The 23,312-nt window shown below is 47.4% G+C and overlaps 1 protein-coding gene across 11 annotated transcripts in view; it reads left to right on the top strand.

The window, feature by feature from the left end:
• The window catches only part of LOC144136175 (uncharacterized), a 218,473-nt gene that overhangs the window by 84,373 nt on the left and 110,788 nt on the right, over positions 1-23,312 (top strand). For all 11 annotated transcript variants that reach the window (XM_077668229.1, XM_077668228.1, XM_077668236.1 and 8 more), the window contains 6 exons: positions 6,034-6,099; positions 8,149-8,268; positions 8,423-8,572; positions 19,341-19,429; positions 19,625-19,696; positions 21,418-21,524. In XM_077668229.1, the coding sequence (XP_077524355.1) occupies positions 6,034-6,099; positions 8,149-8,268; positions 8,423-8,572; positions 19,341-19,429; positions 19,625-19,696; positions 21,418-21,524 (604 nt within the window). The remainder of the gene's footprint in view (positions 1-6,033; positions 6,100-8,148; positions 8,269-8,422; positions 8,573-19,340; positions 19,430-19,624; positions 19,697-21,417; positions 21,525-23,312) is intronic.

The raw sequence follows: 23,312 nt of genomic DNA, 5'->3' as shown, positions 1-23,312 counted from the left end.
GGCACTAGCTACTGCTTTAAGAGGTGCTTGAACGCATTTGACTGTTTCTTAGGCTGTTGTGTAAGTACAGCTAAGCCACATATGTGGAAAAAATATTTCATTGTGCATCTCGTGGAAAAAAGGATGCTTGGAGAGAGCTGTGGATTGGCATAATTCGCCAGTGGCACTATGTAGGGGTGGCTGAAGAGATTTAATCCATCTTGATCATGGTGTAATGTCGATGAGAATGCTTCTGACTTGTAAGATGTAGTGTGATCATCAAGAGGACCCAAGGTCCATCCGAGGCGGCAGCACCCATGCTAAAAACGGCGATGGAAGGATGTACCGCAGCTCTTGCTAAAAATGAGTGAAATATTTAGAAATCCAAATTTTACTAAGTGGTTTACATCTTACGTTCACTCTTGTGAGGAGTATGTCGAAGTAAGTAAAATTAAATCCAGGTCTAAGCCGGTTTTGTCTGGGGTACCTCAAGGCAGTGCTCTGGGGCCTCTCGTATTTCTTATCTTTATAATAATTTGCCTTCTGATATAATAGAACCATTCCATGAAGGTTATTTGCAGATGACTGTGTCATATGTAATAGGGTAGAATCTTTTAACGACCAGTTAGACCTTAACAATTTACAAAAAGTTCTGAATTGGTGCAATCAATGCCAAATGTCACTGAACCCAGTAAAATCAATTCTGTGTGACTATAACAAGAAAGAAAATGCCCCTGATGGGCAAATGCAGCATCTGTCCACATGAACTAAAAAGGGTGGCAGAATATAAATATTTAGGATTAATAAATTCACTCCGGACTTGAAGTGGGACTCGCACATCAATGAAGTATGTAGCAGTGCAAATAAATTATGTGGGGCCTCAGACAAAGACTGTATAACTCAACTCCTGAAATGAAAACCCTGGCCTATAAGATGTTAAGTAAGGCCAATTATTGAATATGCTGAAATAGTATGGGACCTACACACTGCAACTAACTGACATAAATTGGACAGGGTTCAATGACTGGCTTCTAAATTTATACGTGCACTCTCCTACTGAACTATGCAGGTGTGCAAACCTTCCGTCTTTAGAACTAAGGACTAATTTTTACAGATTGAAATTTTTATTTCTAATTGTTCATAACCAGGTTAAAATTAACCTATCTGAATTTTGTATAATTTCACCAGATCAACACTCCAGGCACAGTCCATACATACAGCCACCAATTGCACGGAATGATACCTTCAAATATACAGTTATCCCTCGTTATAACGAAGTCAACGGGACAATGAAAAAATTCTTTATAAGTGGTAATTCGATATAAGCGACCACCCGAGGAAGTCTAAAGCAGTCGAGCTTTAATTGCGCCGCAACTGCGAGGAAGTCAATATACAATGTATTCAGTGAAGCAAAACTTTATTCAGATGCAAAAAAGGCAGTGAGCTTTGGCTGTTTCAAGGTCTTACCGGGCGCGTGAAACCCCTGCTCTTATCTGACCAAGCATTGCACAGGGCTGCGGTTGCCGCCCATGCATTCAACCTTTGGGGTATTTCGAATCGCAAAGGCAGTGGCCGCTTTTATGGGAGTGGAGTCACGGGAGACTACAAGAGCATCGCGCTGGAAAGCGCCGCAAACGCCGTGGCTTGAGTTTGAAATTGTGTTTGTTGTGCTCAAAAAACCATTAGTCACTCATTGTGGTTATGCAGCGCGATCGTGAAAACTGAACGGTTTTGCAGTAGGGGCTTTATATGATTACTGGGCAATTTTTTCCCGAGGTGTCCAGCTGTGAAGTTTGCAAAACGAGTTTTTCGGGGCACTGTTGTCGACGACGCTGTGCTAATTCTATGGTTCGAGTGTCGGTGTTCGTCCACGCTGTTGACAAATGTGTAGGAACAAAATTCAATAACCTTACCACACATTTAGACAGCTTGTTTAGTTGGATGGCGGGAATCAAGCATGACTGGCTTAAGAAAATCTCTGGGAAAACACCGTGGCTACGTTGACCCGCCATGTTGACAGCTTGACTCGCCGACGCTCGGGTTTTTTAGGTTTTTGGCAAGTTCTCGGTCGATTTGCCCTGTCAAAAGTGCAACGAAGCTAGGGGCTGTATTTTATTGCGATGCAGGCCGATTATGGCGAGCGGCAAGCAAATTTCTAGACTGGCTTCCCCTAAGTCGTCTTCCCGATTTGTTAATGTAGCTCCTCGCGTCGAACATGGCAAAGAGCATGCGACCGGGCAGCAGCTTGACAACACCGTTGTTCATGCAAGCGCAACCTGCAGGTCACCTCCTCGTTTGAAGCGAGAACTCTCGGGAATGATGTTCGTGCGCTTTCGAGAATTTCGTCTGCTTTGGCTGATGTGAAACGGTTAGGCTTAGCAACGACTATGGCAGCCAGGGAGCAGTTCATTTCTTCTCCCGGCGCGACTCGCAAGTGTGAATGGGCTCATAATTGGACAGACACTTCTTTGGTGCTTTGTGGCACGCTTCAGTGCCAGAAGTGCTCATGGAATTTGGCAGCTTCCGTTCGCTCTGCTGTAAACAGCTGGGGGTGCTTGGCACTGGCTTGGTACCCGTTACTAGGCAGGTCATCGGTCGTAGGTTCGGTACTTTTGTGACCTGTTCTGTGCCTGCATGAGACTAATTCGTCGGCGGTATTAATTTGACACTGCATGCGCAAACGAGCAAAAGGGCCACTGGTGCTCGGTGGCGGTGATGCCACCGCTCGCCACTTCGGTCTAAGCGGGTCAAGCTCTTTGTGCGCTTCGAGTAATGCGGCTTAAAATGCACGCGTTTGGGTCGGGGCCGGAACAAATTTTTAGTAAAGCGATTTCGTTATAACGAGGGATTACTGTATCTGTCCAAGTTTTAATCTTACCCAACTTGTACTAGAACGTGCACGTGTAGTAAAAGTGATTACCAAGCCATCCTGAAGGTTTCTCCTTCATTACTTACTTGCGTGGAATTAGTGACCGTAAAGTCATCCACACAGTCTTTAATTTCATAGTCTGGGAAAGACAGTCAGGCTGTATGATAAAGGCATCTATGAACATTGAGCTCCACAACTTCTTTCCATCTTTTAAAGCAACTTTTCAAAACGGATCTATCCAGGAAAACTGCTTGATATTTAAACAAAAGCTTAATTCCCTGGCAGACAAATTGATCCTGAAGACTACTTTCCATGACAATAGAGACCAGCCGTTGTTCATGATGTCACTGAAAAAACTTGAAAATAAAAAACGCCTAATCTGCACAGCTAAAACCAAATTAATACTTGAAATACTATGTCACCCAGAGCTTGTATTTACCAGTAATCAAAAACAGTAAGCGATACATTTATCACGACGGCTTGTCGAGAATCCTGAAAAGCAGCACAAAAAAGTTCTGACAGATTATAAACCCTAGTAATGTGCCTTCTGTGACCCTTAATTAGGATACAGGAGAGCCATTCAGTGATACTGAATGTGCTAACATCTCTCCAATTGCATTTTGCCCAATTTTCACCAGCGAGCCCGATACGCCCTTACCACGATGTAAGAATATGTTTAGGTGCTGACACTGGGCCTGGCGGCTCAACCAGATCTTGTTTGCTGCTCCTTGTGCTTCTTTCGAACGCGGACAGATGGCGCCACACGATGGGGACATTTCTAGTTGCCAAGCTGTGGTGGCCGTAATGCAGGTGTTGCACGATCGTTCGGTGCCGCGGCGTGTACGTGTGCTATAACTGCTGCAAGGCACAGAAGTTTTGAAGCTGCTGTCGACACTGAATAATTTTGGGCGACTTCGTGTTTTTTTGCTGGGACTGCATGAATGGTGGAACAGCAGCGAGGACTCTACCCTGCGATCCTTCCAAGCTTGTTTTCGAAATGCGTTCACTGCAAAGTGTTTTCATTCATCCGCACAAATGCTGAGAGCATAGTTAACTATACCGGCTCTTAAAAATAAAAGGTCGGCCGCAATGCGCATGCTCCCACATTTGTGCCAAAGAGCCTGTACATACATTCAGACATTGCTTGAGCAGTGTAACGTGCCGACGGTGTGAGATGGTGCCCGCCGTGTAGATAACATGGTTAACTTTGGCCAGTTGAAGTTCTTTATTGTAGTGAGAAACCTCAAGGGCATTTCCGCATTTCGTCTACATCAGGAATATTGTTTCTGCAGCTAGGAATAGAAATTGCGCTCCTGTGGTGCGTTGCGGGACGCCTCCACCGCGATATGAACGAGCACAGGGATCGAAAGGCAACCAATTGTGCATTCGTGATGTTTTAATGGCTAGTGCAGTGCACCTTTAGCTACGCAACGCAAAAAGGGTTACTGGAAATTTCCCTGGCATTCCTCCTGCCAAGCTCAGCTCCTCTTTTACATCGACTATGCTGAGCTGTTGTCTCGAACTGATGAATGAAAGACTGGTGTGCACACGCAGAGGTAAAATGCTTACGAGACTCTAAACTGGGATTGGCAGATGTAAGTAGAGAATAATTGCAGTTTGGCATGGTAAAGCGACTTGTTGACTCAATAATGTGGGCCAGGAAATTCTCCATCGAGCGTTCTAGGGTCCAGAAAAATATGCAGCTGCATATTTGTTATAAATGTTACTCGCATGTCTTACCATGTTTTGTGGCGCCAGAATGTAGAGCGGTTGAAGCTGGCCACGAGACTGCCGACCGAAATTAATTGCTCTGCTGCCATGGCATGTACAGGGAACATTGAGCACCTAGAATGTTAAGTAGCCGAACTAGTGTATAAGAGAACAAACCTTAGCACCATGAATGCCGATGAATACTGAGCTTAAGTGAGGATGCACCTCCAAGTTTCATGGTGGAAGAAGGGCACGTTCCTTGATCAGCTGACACGCATGATGTACTCCAGCCACCTGTGCGCAATTTCATTTGAGGGTTCCAAGATGTTTCGCCGTCTGTTTTTCACAGGCCATCCCCAAGATCAATGTGGGAGTGGCGGGTGCGGACCGCTTGCTGCCTGCTTGGCACATAGGCGGCTTTCTTGAACTTGCCTGTTTTGCCAGATATTTGAGACAACTGGGGAAAATACTGGACATAGCATTCGCCAACAGCACTGGTTTCTTGGATGCATTTAAAAGTGTGTTTCCATTGAACTTGGTGTAGTACGATTTTATATCATATGCTCGGAAAAGTGCTTCGCACAGACGTGGTCACTCGGTTGCAATATCCTATGTGCTGTGGGGATTGCCTGGCACCAAAGTTGTAGGCGCGCAGGCTCTGACAGAGCTTTAAAAAGTGATGCTTTGTCCGGACAACTCTGGTAGCACAGTCTGCAGTTGACTACGAAGCACTTGTTACCCGTAATCGCGTCTAGTCGGCTTCTGGACCTGGCTGGGCCCCTCAGTTGTGCCCCAGCAACAACCAGCACATCACAGCCACTATGTACATAGGCCGTGACGACCGTCCACCGCCTGGCCCACACCACCACGTGCGTTTGCACAATGATCACTGCGACTGGTCCCAAAAAGCTGGTTCTAGCAAACTTTGTTCGTGCACTGTGCCTGCCACAACGTGGAAGCCGAGAACCTAACGTCCACACCTTGGGACGTCCACACCTCAGCTGCGTCCGCAAGCGAATGGCCACTACTCTGCAGCGCATGCACTGGAGGACGAACATGATCTGTGTCCACTGTGGCAGGCGGTCAATAGCCTAAGATACTATTCTTTCACCGTGGCATTCTGCACACTATGCCTGTAACCTATGTTTCTACTAATGGACTACTGTCTCTAATAGAAAAAAAATTAAACTTTCGTCTTCAGCCTGATGAAATAAATACTTAACTTTTAAAGAGCACCTAATATTTATCTTTACTCTTTGCTCAGTCGCTTTCCACAAGCACCATACCTGATGATTGGAAGAATGGAAAGGTTGTTCCGGTCTACAAATCCAGTAACAAAAATTCACCATTAAATTATCGTCCTGTTTTGCTCACTGGTGTACCTTGTAAAATCATGGAGCATATCATCCACTCTGAAATCATGCAGTTCCTGGATGCTAACAAATTTTTTCACCCTGCACAACATGGGTTTTCAGCCAACACACCAAAGCTCACAGCAAGTGGCAAGAAAATTCCTGTAGGAGGAGTGTCCCTGTTTGGAGGTGAGGCCTCTTGTCATTGCTGGTATGTGATATGTGTGCCCCTGTAATTTTTTTTTCTTTATGATGTGAATTCCTAGTACAGCCGCTGCTGCCTGCTGCCACTGAGTGACATCGGTTCTAGGGGAACAGAAATACTTGTCACTGGCATGGTCATAATGCACGCCACAAAATGTCTTCGATGGGTGGGAGCATTCTTATTTCCAGTGCATTGTCCAAATCATCACTTTCGAGGCGCTCGCGCGTCTCGTCTAAATTAAATTTTCCGCCTCTTCGATGCCGGAAAACCTGGCTGTGTGCAGTCTCAGAACTAATTCTGACAGAGCGAAAACGAGTGCTTTTATAATGTGCAGGGAAATGAAGTTTACTTAAGCCAGAGTAGTGGACGCGTTTATTACGCGTATGCATCACTTGTGCAAGCTTTTCGATTATATGACACCTGGATTATACGACGGTTTCGCGTGTTCCCCTGAAAGTCACATAATCAAGGTTTTAATGCATTTCACTTCACAATTCCGAATCATTCTTTTATTGGTGGAAATATTTTCAACACTTTTTGCGGGTGGTAAAGCTTCAAACGTCCGACATCAACTTTAAAATCATTTCTCACCTCGCATGGTGGTTTCCTTATAACAATGTGCAAAAATTATTTGTTTTTTTGCAGAATTACTGTGTTGTCAATGGGGTTGTGTTTCAAAAATGGCATCCAGGGAAGAGTATTGAATTTTATGAATGAACGAACCCCATAAAACTGAACGTACCTGCCGCGGTGGCTCAGTGGTTTTGGTACTCGGTTGCTGGTCCGAAAGATGTGGGTTCGATCCCGGCCACTGTGGTTGAATTTCGATGAAGGTGAAATTCTAGAGGCTCATGTAGTGTGTGGTGTGAGTACATGTTAAAGAACTCCAGGTGGTCGAGAATTCCGGAGCCCTTCACTACGGCGTCCCTCATAGCCTGAGTCGCTTTGGGACTGTAAACCACCATAAAACTGAACGTACGCAACAGAACCGTTGCACAGGAAAAGTTTAGACCCTCTTGAAACCTATGCTAGCGGGCACAAGCCTTTACGCTGTAAATTTTGAGTTACTGCGCAAAAAAAAAGAAGTGTAGGCATGAAAGGCAGAAGAGCACCCAGCTATGCAGTTTGTCAGCGTGACTCACCAGAAATGCGACTGCTTTCCTGATTGTGGAACTGCATTCTTTCCTCTGCTGCCACTGTGCAAGCTTCTGGCTACGAGTCCCAGCTCCTAAAGCTTGGGATTAGCAGTGCAGTGCACTCGTTTATGTTATTGGGGCTCTATCTTCACACTGCTATAACGCCTTTGGGCAATGCGGGCAATTCTTGAATAAAGAAAAGAAAAGGCCATTTGACAGGTAACTGCGTTGAGCATGTGCTGCCGAGTACCAAACAGGCATGCTGGGTGCAGTTCCACCTATTCTTTGTTCTTATTAGAAGCCAATAGTTCACACTTTTTTGGCACCAAAAGACTCACTTATGGCTGAGGTAATTTCACTTGTTTTAAACTTTTGATGTGGATGACAGTGTTGTCTACTGGCCTCAAAGATCTGTGGCTGCAAGGAGCATTGAGGTCAGTGCAGTGCAGTATATACAAAATGGCGCTGTAGTGTTCTCTAGTGGTAACACCTCTGCTTTCAGTGCAATTAGGCCTTAGATTGCGGTAATTAATTGATTTAGGCCAGCTTCAGTTCGTGCACAGGGCTGCTTCAGGGCACCTTCCTCAGCACGTACACATCAGTTCCTATAACCTGGCATGCCCAGCCTTGAGCGTATTCATTTGCTGTTGCACTCATGAATAAGCTCTTTACAAGGCCAGCTAAAGATGGGAGAAAAATCCTAGAAATGGTCATGTGTACTGTACATAGCAATTGTAATTGCCTGTGCATAGACTACAGGTAAGCACGGTGTCTGTAGTCATGCCTCTCCTTCTTTTAGTGCCAATGTTCAGTTTTGTCCATGCATGCAGTGGTCTTTTTCTGTGATGTTTTTTGGATTGGCCATGTAGCAGGTTTGTTTCCCATCTGCCTTGACAGGGGCCGCGCTGCCTGTGCCATCTGAAAGAAGGAGCGACACAAAGCAGGAGGCCCAAGCACAAAGTGCCTCTACAGGAGGTCCTGTGCACACGGATCAACTGGCCAGTAGCATGCCTGAAGGTGACTTGGGCTGTTCTAATGCCGTCTGTCTGTTGGCTCTAGCAGCTGCTGAGGCCAAGTGCTGGCTTGTTTCAAGCTGTTCCCAGGGGGCATGTTTGGGTCCAACTGTGAGGTGGTTGGGGGCTTAGTGCCTGCTGCATGGTGTGAATTTCAGGTGAAGATGAGGACCCACTGTTTGGAAGCCTCAAGAAAGAAACTCCTCCAGAGAAACAGGCCACTGGCACAGAAGCTGTGACCCCAGCCAACATCTTTGGCAGGGAAAAAGACACCAGCAGTGCATGTGCTGTGCCCAAGAACAGTCACTGTAAGTGAACTCTGTCTTCTACTGTTGTGTGCAGCACCTCCAAACTGTCAGAGGAGTTCAGCTGGAAACGTGCACTGTTCAAGTTGGGGCTTCTGTACTGGTCTAGCATTGTGCGCGCAGTCGATCCTCATGATGAGGAACCTTGAAGGGGTGCTGAAATTTCTCTGCTGCAGTGGATAGGGAGCAGACGTTGGCCAAATTCTCTGCACTTTCTTTGGACCGTGTTTGGCAGAGCACAGTAAACCACCAACCACTAAGCTCCGACTTATGCTTGCATCACGTTGCAACAGCCCCTCAGTAGATGGCAGGCTGGGGGATTGGAGGGGGGTGGTTGGTTGGTTCCCCTGTGTTTGTGTTGCAGGTGCCCAGTGTGGTGTGCCCCATGTCAGACCTCTGTCCTGCAAACATGGGGAACGTCGCTTCATTTGCCTGCCCTGGTGTTGCCACTAGATAGCATGAACAAAGCCAGGTGCACAGTTGGCATCGTTGGTTGGGATTTTAATCATCTCTGGCCGAAATTAATACTGTTCAATATAAAAAATTGATATCCTGAGACTAGCAAATGTAGGAGGAGGATAATTCAACAAGACCAGAAAATCGGAGTTCTGTCACCCCTTAACCTTTTTTTATGATTCCAAATTGAATCGCTGGGACTTAGTGGTTGCAAAATGCTTAGTAGGGGGGATTACTTTGAAAATTTAATTTAATATCAACTGCTTTGAAACGGCGCTTGTCATTGCTTAAGTATAGGCACGTGTCCCAGCTCTTACCAAGAAAACGCGAGAATAAGTGACACCTTTGTTGTTATTTTCTTATTGTGTGTAGGCAGGTGTGTAGTCTTTCGTAAGAAGAGTTTGTTAAGACAAGCACTGGTTCTTTTGAGAGGTGGCATGTGGGAGATAGGGCAACCACGCTTCCAGTATTCATCTAGCTTTCTGCATTGACTGAAACTTTGTAATGTGAAATTCTCAAAGATTGGGATAGTGCAGAAGCTTTTGAAGTATTCATACATGCAGTCAAGGTGCTCCTTCCGATGTGGGAGTCGTATTTATGATTTCTAGAAATGCCTTCTTCAGCAGAATTATGCTGCATTCACAAAACGGATTTTCCTGTGATTACTTTTTTTGCATGGACAGCACGAACTGTTGGGCGAGTTGGTTGGTGTTCTGAAGGTTGAAAGCTGGATGTCTTTCAACTTTTGGCGTAGTTGCATTACCACTCTGTTCTATGTAGCCCTGTTTTCAATTTGCTGCCATGGGTGGTATTCCCAGATGTTCAGGGCTTGCATGTTATACTTTGTCTTTTTGTTTGTACAATGAATGCTATTATTTCTCCGTCGAATGAATCAGCACATGCAGTGGGCCGCTCTTGGAACTTACTCCTTTCCATATGAAAATTGCTTGCGCAGGATGTAGAGATCTTCAGAGGAAGGAATGTTTATTGTTACATGTAGGCTGCGTAAGAAGCGGTATTTACATGGCACAAGCAGTCACGGGTAGCTCATCAATAGAACCTCCTAGTGATTTCATTTGGAACCATAATTTTGTGCGGAATATTTTATCACTTGTAAATGGGTTTTACTGAAAGAATTTATTTCGAACAAGTAACGTGAAGCTTGCTTGTACCCTTCCACGTCATTAGAGAAAAACAAAGGGTTTTTCTTTCTTCTACACGATGCAAGAGAGGAAGTGGTGCCAGCAGATGGCAACATCAAAGCATACGCAGTTTTTATATCCCTTTCGTACCTGCTTGCATGTGTCGGCCAGGTGAAAGGCCGCTAGAATAAGTTGAACTACTGCTAAACGTTGGAACTACTGCAAAAACAGTTGGACTCTGTTGAAGACTGGTGACCTCTAAATTTGGTGATTCCATTTGGAATCACTGGACCTGAAAGGGTTAAGAGAGTGGAAAATGCACTTTCCTTGCAAGCATGGAAAGCTGGGCTAGCTAGTGTTGGTTTGACTTGAAGGATCACAGGACTAATGATGTTTTTCCTTGCCTGATCCCATCCTGCACACTGCTTCTTCAAAATGAATATTTTCCTGGCTTGTTCATGGCTGACAGTCACACTGTCACCCAACTACTACATCCTCACCGGCCAATCAGGGTGTGAGCCAACTGGGGTAGGCTGTTGGGAACAAACCAGTGAGACACACGTGGCAGTTTTTGTTGCTAAGAAACATTTCTGTCTTGCATCTGATGGGCACAAGTTCCTCGGAAGGGGGATACATTGAGGAATCGAGGATGTACGACTTGCCAACAAAGTTATGAGAGGTGCATTCCTGCGAGGCTAAGCCCCGCTGCCAAAGAATGGAGCCATGAGAGTTATTGGAACCAAAGGGAGGAGAATCTGCTTTCGATCTACACAGATACTCATTTTGTGCTGTGGTCCCTGCAAAGCTAGTGTCTTAGCTGCGTCATGGCTGGGCTCGAGTGGTGGCGCACGCTCTCTTATGGGCGGCACGCTGGCAACGAATGCGAGTTAGGCTTTCTTCCGCCGCTGCTAGGGGCGCGATGAGCCTACCCCTCCTTAACCCCTGCCGCCAAATTCCCGCTCACTGTTACTGTAGTGACGAGTGCTGCGTGCTTGGATTAGTGCCTTCGCGCGGAAGTTTGCGAGAGGAGGCATTGCGCAATAAAGAAAAACATAAAGACGGAGGCTACCTGTACTTCATTATGAACGATGAGACAGATATTTGATTTGAAATTTTTGGCGTTAGAAGCAACATAAGAGAGAAATCGCACTCCAATTTCACGAAACCAGAAATACTATAGGACACCTATTGTCGGTTTCAAAGGAAGGAACAGATTTCGATCAATTTATTTACACTGCTGATCCCTCATAGCACGTGCTCATTGTAAGCGAATTACTAGCGATGGCACAGGCTAGAATGGGAAGCGGTAAAGGCGAGGGGCAAAGAATGCAGATTCAACATTCACAAGTTTTATGCTAGCTCTTGATGTACTGTGTCATACATGTTCAAATTTTCTGATGTGGTATATTGCATTGATAGTGTAGAATAATATAAACGACGAATTTCTTAACACATACTACATTGAGGTTATATAGGTGTGCTGGCACAGACATTTGGAGAGATTATTCAAAACATCAGGAACTGCAGTATGGGTCGGGAGAGGTGGACTGACAGGGCTTTAAAAATTTTGAAAAGCTTTTTTTTTTTCTCTTTATGTATATTAATTTCGGCATATGCGTAACTCCTCATCAAAAGAGAGAAGTATTCCTGTTATATATTTGTGTAAAATAGATTCGGACTATTATAACAAGCAACAGTTGGGTTATTCTGTGTTTTCACCTTTTGTTAAATTCTTTGGCTTGTGCTACGATATAATTATCGCAGAGCCTCATTTCGTTCTTGTAAACATGCATTGTAAAACATAATCAGGTAAGAGCGTATCTGTAAGGATGACGGCAGCTGCATGCTTTAGATTGCAGAAAAATTTCATTTTTTTTATTTTGCAGCCGGATATTTTTCGACATGATGTTAACAATGCCTTCTGTTCGCAAGGTTCACTGAAAATGGCAATGACGTTTTTGCAGAAAGGCAGAACAGAGTGTAACTCGCGAGCAGTTTTCAGTTCCCAGAAAACATTCTTAAACTTGCGGCGGAAAAGAACAGGAGGGAGCTATATGCTATGCATTCAAGCGATCGCGAAATATTAAGTGGGGATAAGTGCAGTAAAGTGCACAGGCTACTACCTCAAATAGTGCGCATATATTGGAAATAAACGTTGCCTGCAATTAACCTCTACAGATGTCTTTTCCTTGACAATATGGCGCATGGTTTGCTATACTTGTTGGCGTTGCAGAAAGATATAGGTTCTGAGTTCATTTACTGGTACTGAGTATTTAGTAGAAAAAGCCAGTCATGTGCAGTGTTCCTCCGAATCAATTTACCATCACTCTGTGCTGGAGTTTCTAGCCTGTCCTCTGCTGTCTATAAACTACAAAGGCCAATGCTGCCGGGATGCCTCGTGGTATGCATATATATATTGTAAGGTGGGGTTTATTCCAAGAAGCTTCTTAACGGGAACAGGGCCAACAGCAGTCGGAGGTCAGCTAGTCCAGCCAGGAGCGTGCACCAGGCGATGGCCATGCGGCTCGCGCGTATGCTCGTCGTCTTCCTTACAATGGCCCCCGAACAGAAGATAAGCCATCCTGGCAACTTAAGGAACGAACAAGACAGCGGGGTCGTAGTATCTCTTGAGGCGCTGGACATGGACAGTCTCACAGCCGCGGCGTCTGAGATCGTTGTGACGGCGTGAGGGGCTCAACAATATAGTTGACTGGAGATGTTTGCTCCAAGATGCGATATGGCCCTTGATATTTAGCGAGCAGTTTCCGGGAGTGCCCCGGAGTACTGGGAGGTATCCACAGCCAGACAAGAGAGCCGGGCGAGAAATGCTGGGGACGTTGATCTTCATCGTGGCATGTTTTTTGAAGGGACTAGGTAGCTGCCGTGAGCGACCGGGCGATCTGGCAGCAGTCTTCGGCATGCCTGGCGGCTTTGGAAACGGTGGTGCACTCAGATGCGTCAGGGTGGTAGGGGACAACAGTATCAATGGGAACGGAGGGATGGCGGCCATAAAGGAGGAAGAAAGGAGAAAATTCTGTCGTAGACGGCGTAGCAGTAGTGTACGCGAACGTAATATACGGGAGAATAAGGTCCCAGGTCGTGGGCTTCGAACCGACGTACATAGCCAGCATGTCCCGCAGAGTGCAGTTAAAGCGTTCAGTGAGGCCGTTGGTCTGAGGGTGGTAAGCGGTGGAAGTCCAATGGATGACGTTGCACTCACGGAGCAGAGCTTTGATGGCATCAGATAGGAAGACACGACCTCTGTCACTGAGGAATTCTCGAGGGTCACCGTGTCGAAGGATGAACCGACGCAGAAGAAAGGATGCCACATCCTGTGCTGTGGCAGCAGAGAGCACTGCGGTTGCAGCATACCACGTGAGGTGATCGACGGCAACAATGATCCATCGTTTGCCAGAAGCAGTATACGGGAGGGGCCCATATAAATCAATGCCAATGCGGTCGAAAGGGCGAGGCGGACAAGATAGCTGCTGCAACTTGCCAGCAGTACGGGCAGTGGGTGTCTTGCGGCGTTGGCAGTCGAGGCACGAGCGCATGTATTTCAAAACGAAATTGTACATGCCACGCCACTAGTAGCGGAGGTGGAGGTGCGTGTAAGTCTTGAAAAGGCCTGCGTGACCGCATTGCAAGTCAGTGTGAAAATATGAGCAGACATAGGACCGTAGGTGGCAGGAATGACGAGGAGCCATTTTCGTCTATCGGAATGATAATTGCAGTGATAAAGCAGGTTATCTCTAATCTCAAAATGGGAAGCTTGATGGCGCAGCGCGCGGGATGGTGTAGCCGCTGATGGGTCGGAGAGAAAGTCGAGTAGAGCCCGAATCCAGGGATCCTTGCGCTGTTCTGAAGGCATGTCACTGACGGTGGGAGGCGGCGTAGGGGCTCTGATTTTGCAGAGGCTGGCAAGTTCGGCGGGGAGCGGGGAGCGAGACAAGACGTCGGCGTCCTAATGCTTGCGGCCTGACCGGTAGGCGACTCGGATGTTATATAGCGCCCATCGCGCCAGGCGGCCGGAGGAACCTTTCAGTGAAGAAAGCCAACAAAGGACGTGATAATCCGTAACGACTTCGAAAGGATGGCCGTACACATAAGGGTGAAACTTGCCTAAGGCCCACACAATTGCGAAGCACTCTTTTTTCAGTCACAGAGTAGTGAAACTCAGCCTTGGTTTGTGTGCGGCTGGCATAGGCAACGACATACTCACTGTATCCATATTTGCGCTGGGCGAGCACTGCACCGAGACCAATACCACTGGCATCCGTGTGGACTTCAGTCGGGGCCGCCGGGTCGAAATGGCGCAAGATGGGTGGTGCCATGAAGAGACGATGCAACGTGTTGTAGGCGTTGTCGCAGGCGGGTGACCAAGCTGAAAAATCGACATTGGCACCAAGCAACGGAGTCAAAGGGGCAGCAATTGAGGCAAAGCTGCGAATGAAATGCCTAAAATAAGAGCAAAGCCCTAGGAAGCTGCAAAATTCCTTAGTAGTGGAAGGTTTGGGAAATTCAGTCACGGCACGAAGTTTCGCGGGGTCAGGGCTTACACCGTCTTTCGACACAATGTGACCTAAAATTGTCAGCTCACGGGCTGCAAAGATGCATTTTTTTAAGTTCAGCTGCAGGCCTGCGTTTGTGAGGCATGTCAAGACGTCCTTCAGGCGAGATAGATGCGTTTGAAAGTCGGATGAAAAGAGAACGATATCGTCCAGGTAGCACAGGCACGTCTTCCACTTGAGGCCACGCAAAACGGTATCCATCATTCGCTCGAAAGTAGCAGGAGCGTTACACAGGCCGAAAGGCATGACGGTAAACTCGTAGAGGCCGTCAGGGGCCACGAACACGGTTTTGGCACGATCTGCAGCTGCCATTGGGACCTGCCAATAACCAGAACGCAAATCAAGGGAAGAAAAGAGCTCCACGCCTTGTAGACAGTCCAGAGCATTATCAGTGCGGGGCAGAGGGTAGACGTCTTTGCGTGTGATCTTATTCATGCGGCGGTAATCGACGCAAAATCGAACGGACCCATCCTTCTTGACAAGGACAACCGGGGAGGCCCAGGGGCTGGTAGAAGGCTGAATAATGCCGCTCTGAAGCGTGGTATTTACCTGTTCTTCAATAACTCGTCGTTCAGTGGCGGAAACACGATATGGGCGCTGTCGCGGAGGGGCATGGGCGCCGGAATCAATGCGATGCTCGACAGTCGATGTGCGCCCCAAAACGCGTTGGTTGCAATCGAAGGAGGAGCGAAACTCCTCAAGAAGTCAAGAAGCTGGGTTCGCTGAGTTGGAGGTTGAGTGGCGTCAATAGAGCGAAGGAATAGGTCGGTCAACAACGGGGCGGGCACAGGAGTAGGTGAGCTGAGGGCGCCCATGGCGACCGGCGGTGATTCTGCGGCAGCGCCGGAGTGGTCAAAAACAGAATCAAAGAGCTGCACGGTGCCGACGCATTCTCCACGACGCAAAGTGAAGGGGCTTGAAAACGGGTTGAAGATCCACAGTGCGGTGAGGCCTTCGGAGAAAGTGAGCAGGGCATAAGACAGTGGCAGGCAATGGCGACGCAGAAAAGTAGGAGACGGCGTGAAGAGGACACTGGCATCGCGAACACAAGCACAGGAGAGAGGCACAATCATGGAAGAGCACGCAGGAATATCGGTACTGTCGGCGACAAAAGCTTTGGCAGAAACAGGGGCACCACAAATTTCAGTCTCTGGCACGGGATTCAGCAATGTAGAGAGCGCTACTTGAGCCCAAGCACAGTTGATGACCGCGTCGTGAAGCGATAGGAAGTCCCAGCCCAAGATGATCGAATGCGAACATGACGGCAGAACAGTGAACTCAACCAAATATAAAATGTCTTCTATGACTACTCAAGCAGTACACACTGCTAACAGCTGGATGAGGTGCGCACTTGCAGTTCGTAACGGCAGGCCTGAAAGGGGCGTCTTCACTTTCCTCAATGATTGGCAAAGCGCTGCATCCATGACAGAAACTGCAGCACCGGTGTCGACAGCGCCATCACAGACACGCCCTCTACAAAAACCTCAATTAAATTGGCGGCAGACAAACGAGCCTTTCAAATTTCGACGACTGCGCAGTTCTCGCCTCAGGAACTGTGGTACCTAGTTTTCCTCTTGAGTGGTCGAGGGACGCCGTCGCATCGGAAAGACGGAGCGCCGACGTGGAGAAGGCGACCGGCGTCCAGAGAAGGAGGTGCACTCAGGAGACTGAGAACGGCTCAGGGGCGGCTCAGCAGGAGGTCAGTACTGACGCTGGGAACAGTAACCTGAAACTTCAGGAGGTGTTCGTGAGACGTTCGTGCGTCGACGGCAAAGCCGCGCCACATGACCTGGCAAGCCGCAGAAGTAGCAGATCGGGTGGTTGTCAGGCGTGCGCCAGGAGTTTGCCAGTTGAGCAGGCAGTCGATTATTATCAGGTGTGCCCCAGGAGGTTCGCAGATGAGCAGGCGGCGGAATGAAAGCAGCGGGCTCTCGAACGGGACCAGGAGGCGGAGCATAGGTAGGTGGACGAGGTCGCGCAACAACGTCCGCATATGTCAGCGGGGCCGCGGGAGGTGTGGGCTGAGGGGCTTGCGGGAGAGCCTTAGCGACCTGTTCTTGAATGATGTGCCGCAAATTCGGAGTTATGTGTGGTGATGGCTCTTGGTGGCGTGAAATAAGCGAGAGCTGGCGAACAACTTTTTTACGGATGAAGCTCTTGAGGTGCAGCAGGAGCGATGGCTGGTCTCTTGCATCGTTCAGGCCAGCAAGCGAGTCGACGTTCGTGGTGTGTTCGCTTGTCAGAGCCCTCTGCTTGCGTAGTTCGTCGAAGCTCTGACATGGGGTGACGACTTCCGTGACGGTGCGCAGGTCTCGCGCCAACAACATCTGAAAGGTGTCGTCATCAATGCCCTTGAGAATATGCCTGATCTTGTCGGCTTCGGACATCTGAGCGTTCACCCTCTTGCACAGATTGACGACGTCCTCGATGTAACTCGTGAAGTTCTCGCCTACCTGCTGCGACCGCGCACGCAAGCGCTGTTTGGCACGGAGTTTTCTGACTGCCGGGCGGCCGAATACCTCTGAGAAGTTTGCTTTGAAAACAGACCATGATGTAATGTCCGCCTCGTGGTTCTGATACCACAGATTCGCCATGCCCGTGAGATAGAAAATCACATTGTTCAGTTTGGTTTCCGCGTCCCACTTGTATGCGCTCACCCACTCATACGATGTGAGCCAGTCCTCAACATCATGGTTGTCCGTGCCGCTGAAGATAGCAGGGTCTCGCTGGCGGAGAGAACCAGCACAGATGACGGCAGCTGGGCTCACTTGTACGGCTTGGGGGTCAGGCATCGCGGTAGGGGGTAGCGTTCGGTTGCGGAGTTCCAGGGCGAGAGGATATCACCCGGCACCTGCACCAAATGTAAGGTGGGATTTATTCCGAGAAGCTTCTTAATGGGAGCAGGGCCAACAGCAGTCGGAGGTCAGCTAGTCAAGCCAGGAACGTGCACCAGGCGATGGCCATGCGACTCGGGCGTATGCTCGTTGTCTTCCTTACAATATATATGTATATATAACGTCCTAGTGCCCTAATATACGAATAGTGGCAGGAATGATCATAGGGTGCTCCGTGTGCTTCCAAATTTTGATACATCTTAGTGCCGAGAATAAACCAAATAGCCGTTATATCTCAGCTCGCAATTTATTAAAAAAACAGTGAATGCACAAAGCACGTGCAGGCCTGTGGCCTCTGCCATACCAGCCTTCATATTTTCAAGGTAATCTACCGTGCGCCAAAAACACGGTCGCACAGCAATAGCGTCGAGGCGCTTCCCACTCAGGTGGCTGCTCCACCAGCTCCTTCCGCTGAAGAGGGGTAGGGTGACAGCGCCACAGTCGTGCAGCGGTGGCAGACAGGAAACACCCCCCATGTGCAGACCGTATCCAAACCCGTGCCACCGCCTCTCTAGTCCGGCCGTGGCTGTGTATCCTCTTTGGGGGAGTCTGAGAGATGGATGGAGTCAACGGCCATCCAAATTTAGTGTCTATGCTTTGCAAAATTTTACTGCAAAAGCAGTGCTACTGTCGGCCTTCAAAAATGCTGGTCTGGGTGGCAGACCCACTCACCACCCACCTCCCCACTGTGCACCCCTAGCTGGGGTGCTGCCCACCGCCCACCTTCACCGGTGATCCAACTGTCCACCAGTGCCCACCTTCACCCTCCAGAGGCGCCATTCACCACCTAAACACCCAAAAACCTGTCCTCCAGGAGAGCTACCCGCACCTGCACCTTCCACAGACCTTCCACAAGGCCTGCACCCACTTTTGTAGAACCCTACGCAGCAGCAAAAGGAAAAACTGCTGGTGTAACCGAATTCAAAGCCAGCTGCCTACCAGAAAAAAGTACCAGCCAGCTCCCCACCCCCTTATATAGGTGGCTGCTTGCCCACCCACCACCACCCTCAACCCACCTCTGCCCACCCTCCAGAAAACTTCTGTCACTTGTGTGAAGGCTTGTCATGTAGCAAAACCATTGTGTAGTCTAGAGTAAAAGCGTCACAGTAGTCACTGAGGGTAAATCTAACTGCTTTTACGGAATTGTTCCGTCAAACGCCTGATCATCCTGTAGCTTTCTGTGTTGAAATGCACTAACTTTACCGTGGCAAATCAGCCAGTCTGCGGCATTCTGAAAAAACTGCTTTCAGGAAAAACATAGGTTTGCTGTGTAAAGAAATGGCTGCATGGGAATCAAGTGCTTTTTTGCTAGGCACCTCCGCAGTAATTGCCAAACTGTTACCAAGGTCAAACAAGTGTCAAACTCTTCCAAAGGGGATATAAGACTTAAGACTCTGGATAGTGTATTTTGAATGGCTGTGTGAGGAAGCTGGACGCCAGGGCTGTGAACCTTGTTTCAAACTGGGGAAGACAATACTGCATGAGTGGCAAATGTTTGGTGCTGCAGCTGTATTCCAAGAAAGTGACACACTACTTTCTCTCTGTGCTGGAAAGTGGAAATGTTTTAGTTGTGGAGAGCAGCCTTTTATTCCTGCGAGTCCTCTGTCTTTCGCTGAGCATATTAAGGTGTGTGTTTGGACAGATTGATGTCAAGCAGAATCCTGTGCAATGGGGGTGTGCTACCAGTGTGTTTTGGTTATGGCTGCAGCCACTGGCAAACCAGCTGTGGCAGTCGGCGGCCTCTTTGATGAAGATGGTGACGACGACGACGACTTGTGGGCATCCACAGAAGGCACGGTGAGTACCCCAAGGATGAATTTTACAACCTACATTGTGGCTCAGGTTCAGTGTGGCCATTGGAAGTGCATAACAACCTGCCTCTTTTCCGTCTTCATTATTATAAATAAAGCAATAGAAGCCATATATTTAACTTAGTCTCACGACTTTGGTGGGCTCATTTCTGTTCCAACACTTCCTGTCTCATGACCGCAGAAAGTGCCTCAGCAGGAACCCAGTGTGCCTTTCAGCGAGCCTGTAGCGACTGCAAAGGACCTTCTCAAGGAGGCATGTACATTCTTCTGCTTCTGTTTTGTCACTTCAAGGGGCTAGGAGAGAAACATATCTGAAGGATCAGTTGTGGCCCCCATAAACTTCCAAAAACTGTCCTAATCATAGTACAGTAGTACTTCGAAGGTGCAGCTTTTATGTGCTACATCGTAAGCGCACGTCAAGCGTGTGCCCCTATCGATGCACCACTCAAGTGAAGTCAGAAGAGCGTTTATTTCTATCGAAGCGCACCTTATATGGCAGAGAAGGGAAAGGGACGGCAAGGGAAGGGAAGGAGGGGCTCGGCCGCTGAATGATAATGCGGGACGGGGCAACTGAAGCTGGTTACTACATTATGGCACCTTGAAAAATATTCATATCAACAAAATTTGTATGCAAAACAGAGTTTCACATAACTTGTTACTACAATATTGGTAATAAATTACATTTTCTATGAATTTTATATGCATTGGTTACTTTTAACGAATAATTTCTTGGTAATCCAGTTTTTTTTTTCAGTAATCAATTACTAATAATCAATTACTTTGTATTTGGAAAAAAAATTGTAACCATTGGCATAACTTTGAGAACCTGAACTTGGTGCCAAATGGTGCTAGCACGGAATATTCTTTAGCGATAAAAAGACAAGGGCCGGGCTTGCGGTAAAGCTGCACGAGCAAGGATCTCTGGACATGTAAGCCCGAGTCTGAGTGGCCTGCTCTTGGCTAGCCCTATGTTCCATGGTTCGCATTTCCTCTCGACGACACAAATAATGTCATATTTATTGAGCTTGGACTTTGTCCCCTCAGAGCTCAAACAGCCAAGTGTGGTGCTTTCTGTAAGTGCGGGCTGGTTGCAACAACTCTGCCATTCCCTCCAGCACAAACACTGAGATTCTTTGCTGTCGCTGTGGATGTTCCGACACGTATGTTTGAGAAAAATAAACAGAAACTTGGCAAAACAACTGCTGTTTAAAATTAACAGCACATAATTGCAACAGAGAACAAGTCAAGGAAGCCAAACTGACTCATTCTTGTCCGTGTGTATTTGTCATGACACTAACAAGATGGGAATGAAAATAATGTGATAGTAATCAATTACTCTTTTGTAATCTTCCAGTTTTTTGAGGGGCTGTAACTAACCACTGAAATAAGTTACGTTTCAACTGAAGTAATTGTAATTCAAATCAGTTACTTCTTTTGTAACATATAGAAGACTGATGCAAAAGCACAGAAAATGAATTCAAGCAGATAAGTTTATGGCTGACAGCATTTAGGTATTTACAGTGCAAAGAGTAGAAGCGTTTGCATATGGCTGTGGTCATTCGAGGTACCTTAATCTGATCTCGCATCACAAGTAAATTAATGTTACAAAGCTTAGCGGCAGTATTCAGGCAACAAACCTGTTGTTGACCACTCCCGCCTGAAGCCTTCTCTGTGCCAGACTAGAGAGTAAATGAACATCCTAGCCATGGTGTCCCTCATGCACCGCGGAGTAGGGAAGCTCTGTGTCTTTTTGAAGTCTCAGCCCTCCCCCCCGATGATGAAGGAATTTGATTCGATTTTGATTTGCTCCTTAGTTCCTCTCTCGCACCTGACCTCTACACTCCAGAATTCAGCAGTGCATGTGAAGCGTAGATTGCAATCCAGCCACTGGCTGCTGATGAAAGCTCCGGACATTATTGTCATTTTATTCTTTGCCAGCAAGGATTGCTCTTCGTCTTGTGCTGCTTTTCCCAGGAGCCTCCTCCCGTACCAAAAGCTGAAAGCACCAGCGGCAAGGCTTGGAAAAAGCACAGCCTGTTTGATGATGAGGACGAGGATGACTTCCTCTTCTCAGCTGTCAGGTGAGGCTTCATTGGCCTGTGTGACAAATGAGCCTGTCTTATTCAAGGCTTGGAATTGGAACTCATTGTGATTCATACAGCGATATTTGTTGGTGCATCGTTGCACGAAGGTGTCCACACGGGAGCAGAAGCATGACAGCAACAAAAAGGTAGATGAGCAAGCACTCAGTTGTCAGAAACGCAAAGGAAAAACATTGCTTGGTGATTCTGAGGATGGCGCAAAAGAGACAAGGAAAGCACGTGGACACAACTGGGCAGGCGCCAACTTAGAACAGTTATGCAACACTTGTTGGTTGGCGCCTGCCCCATTGTTTTCATATGGCTTCCTTGTCCCTGTCTGTTTTGTGCCGTCCTCTGAATCATCTGCACCTATAAGCCCAAACTAAAGTACTACTTGAGCATATTGCTCAGTGGTCGTCAGATGTGGCCTGTGCGCTTCAGTAGCAACTGTTGCATTGTAGGTGTAGACTGCATGAATGATCAGCTAGGCAACTTGGGTGCAGTACCTTTCCAATGGCAGTCTTCTGTCTGTCCATAAAGCATACCCAGTTGTTCCATATTGTACTCCTGGTCCCCAGTCATCCTCACTGATACTCGTGGAATCATGGGGACATTTTTAGCTAAGAGCCATACACATTGAAGGCATACCATTATCCCAAATTATTCTTGAACGAAATGTTAAATTATTGGGCCGTATTTGAGCTGGAGACAGAGTAGTCATATATGTTAAAATTCACCTCAGAAGCATTTCTATCACCAGTTGCGATCGCATTTCAAAGTGCTCACAGGAGCATGAAGTGGGCTTCTTCCAATCATAGCTTTTGTATGGAAGACTGCAATTTTTTGTTTTGTTAATAGTGCGGCTGTAAATAAGCTCAAATGAATAGTGCACCTCTGCTGTTGAGCTGGATGGGCCTAGAGCTCAACTGCATGGTCAACCTGTCGCTACGGCTTGTTGTATGGTAGAACTCCTTTTTTTGCTGTTGTGAATTTTCTTGTGGTCTTGTATTGTTCAGTATAAAGATCTCACGGGATCGCGAAAAAATTCGTATCTGAAATTTTGTGTCATCAAAACGAACAAAATTTGCATGCGGAAGGATGAAAAATGCATTCACACAGATCTGTTTACGGCTGATGGGATTTATTCACTGCTGTGCAGCCACAGCTGGCTACTCACCATGCGTGCCGTGCGATTAGCGATTGCGACTTTGCGATGTGCAGGCCACGCACCCATTACAAAAATGGTCTATAGACCTCTTATGGTCTATATTGCCTTCCTATAGATTTCTTTTTGTCTAGTGTCATCATCAGCCTGACTACACCCACTGCAGGGCAAAGGCCTCTCCTATGTCTCTCCAGTTAACCCTGTCCTTTGCCAACTGTGCCCACCCTATGCCGCCCCCTGCTACGCTTACTTTCTCTTGGAATCCACTCCCTTACCCTAAGGACCAGCGGTTATCTTGCCTTCACATTACATGCCCTGCCCAAGCCCATTTCTTACTCTTGATTTCGACTAGGATGTCATTAACCCGCGTTTGTTCCCTCACCCACTCTGCCCGCTTCCGGTCTCTTAACGTTACACCTAACATTTTCCTTTCCATGGCTCGCTGTGCTGTCCTTAACTTAAGCTAAACCCCTTTCGTTAGCTCCTACGTTTCTGCCCCGTAGGTGAGTACCGGTAAGATACAGCTGTTGTACACTTTTCTCTTGAGGGATATTGGTAAACTGCATCGCCATTAATATTCTGAGAGAACCTGCCATATGCGCTCCACCCCATTCTCATCCTCC

This window comes from Amblyomma americanum, chromosome 6 (genome assembly GCF_052857255.1).
Source record: "Amblyomma americanum isolate KBUSLIRL-KWMA chromosome 6, ASM5285725v1, whole genome shotgun sequence".
Taxonomy (NCBI): Eukaryota; Metazoa; Arthropoda; class Arachnida; order Ixodida; family Ixodidae; genus Amblyomma; species Amblyomma americanum.
Note: the sequence above shows the minus strand (reverse complement) of the source record. Positions and strands in the feature narration are given on the sequence as shown.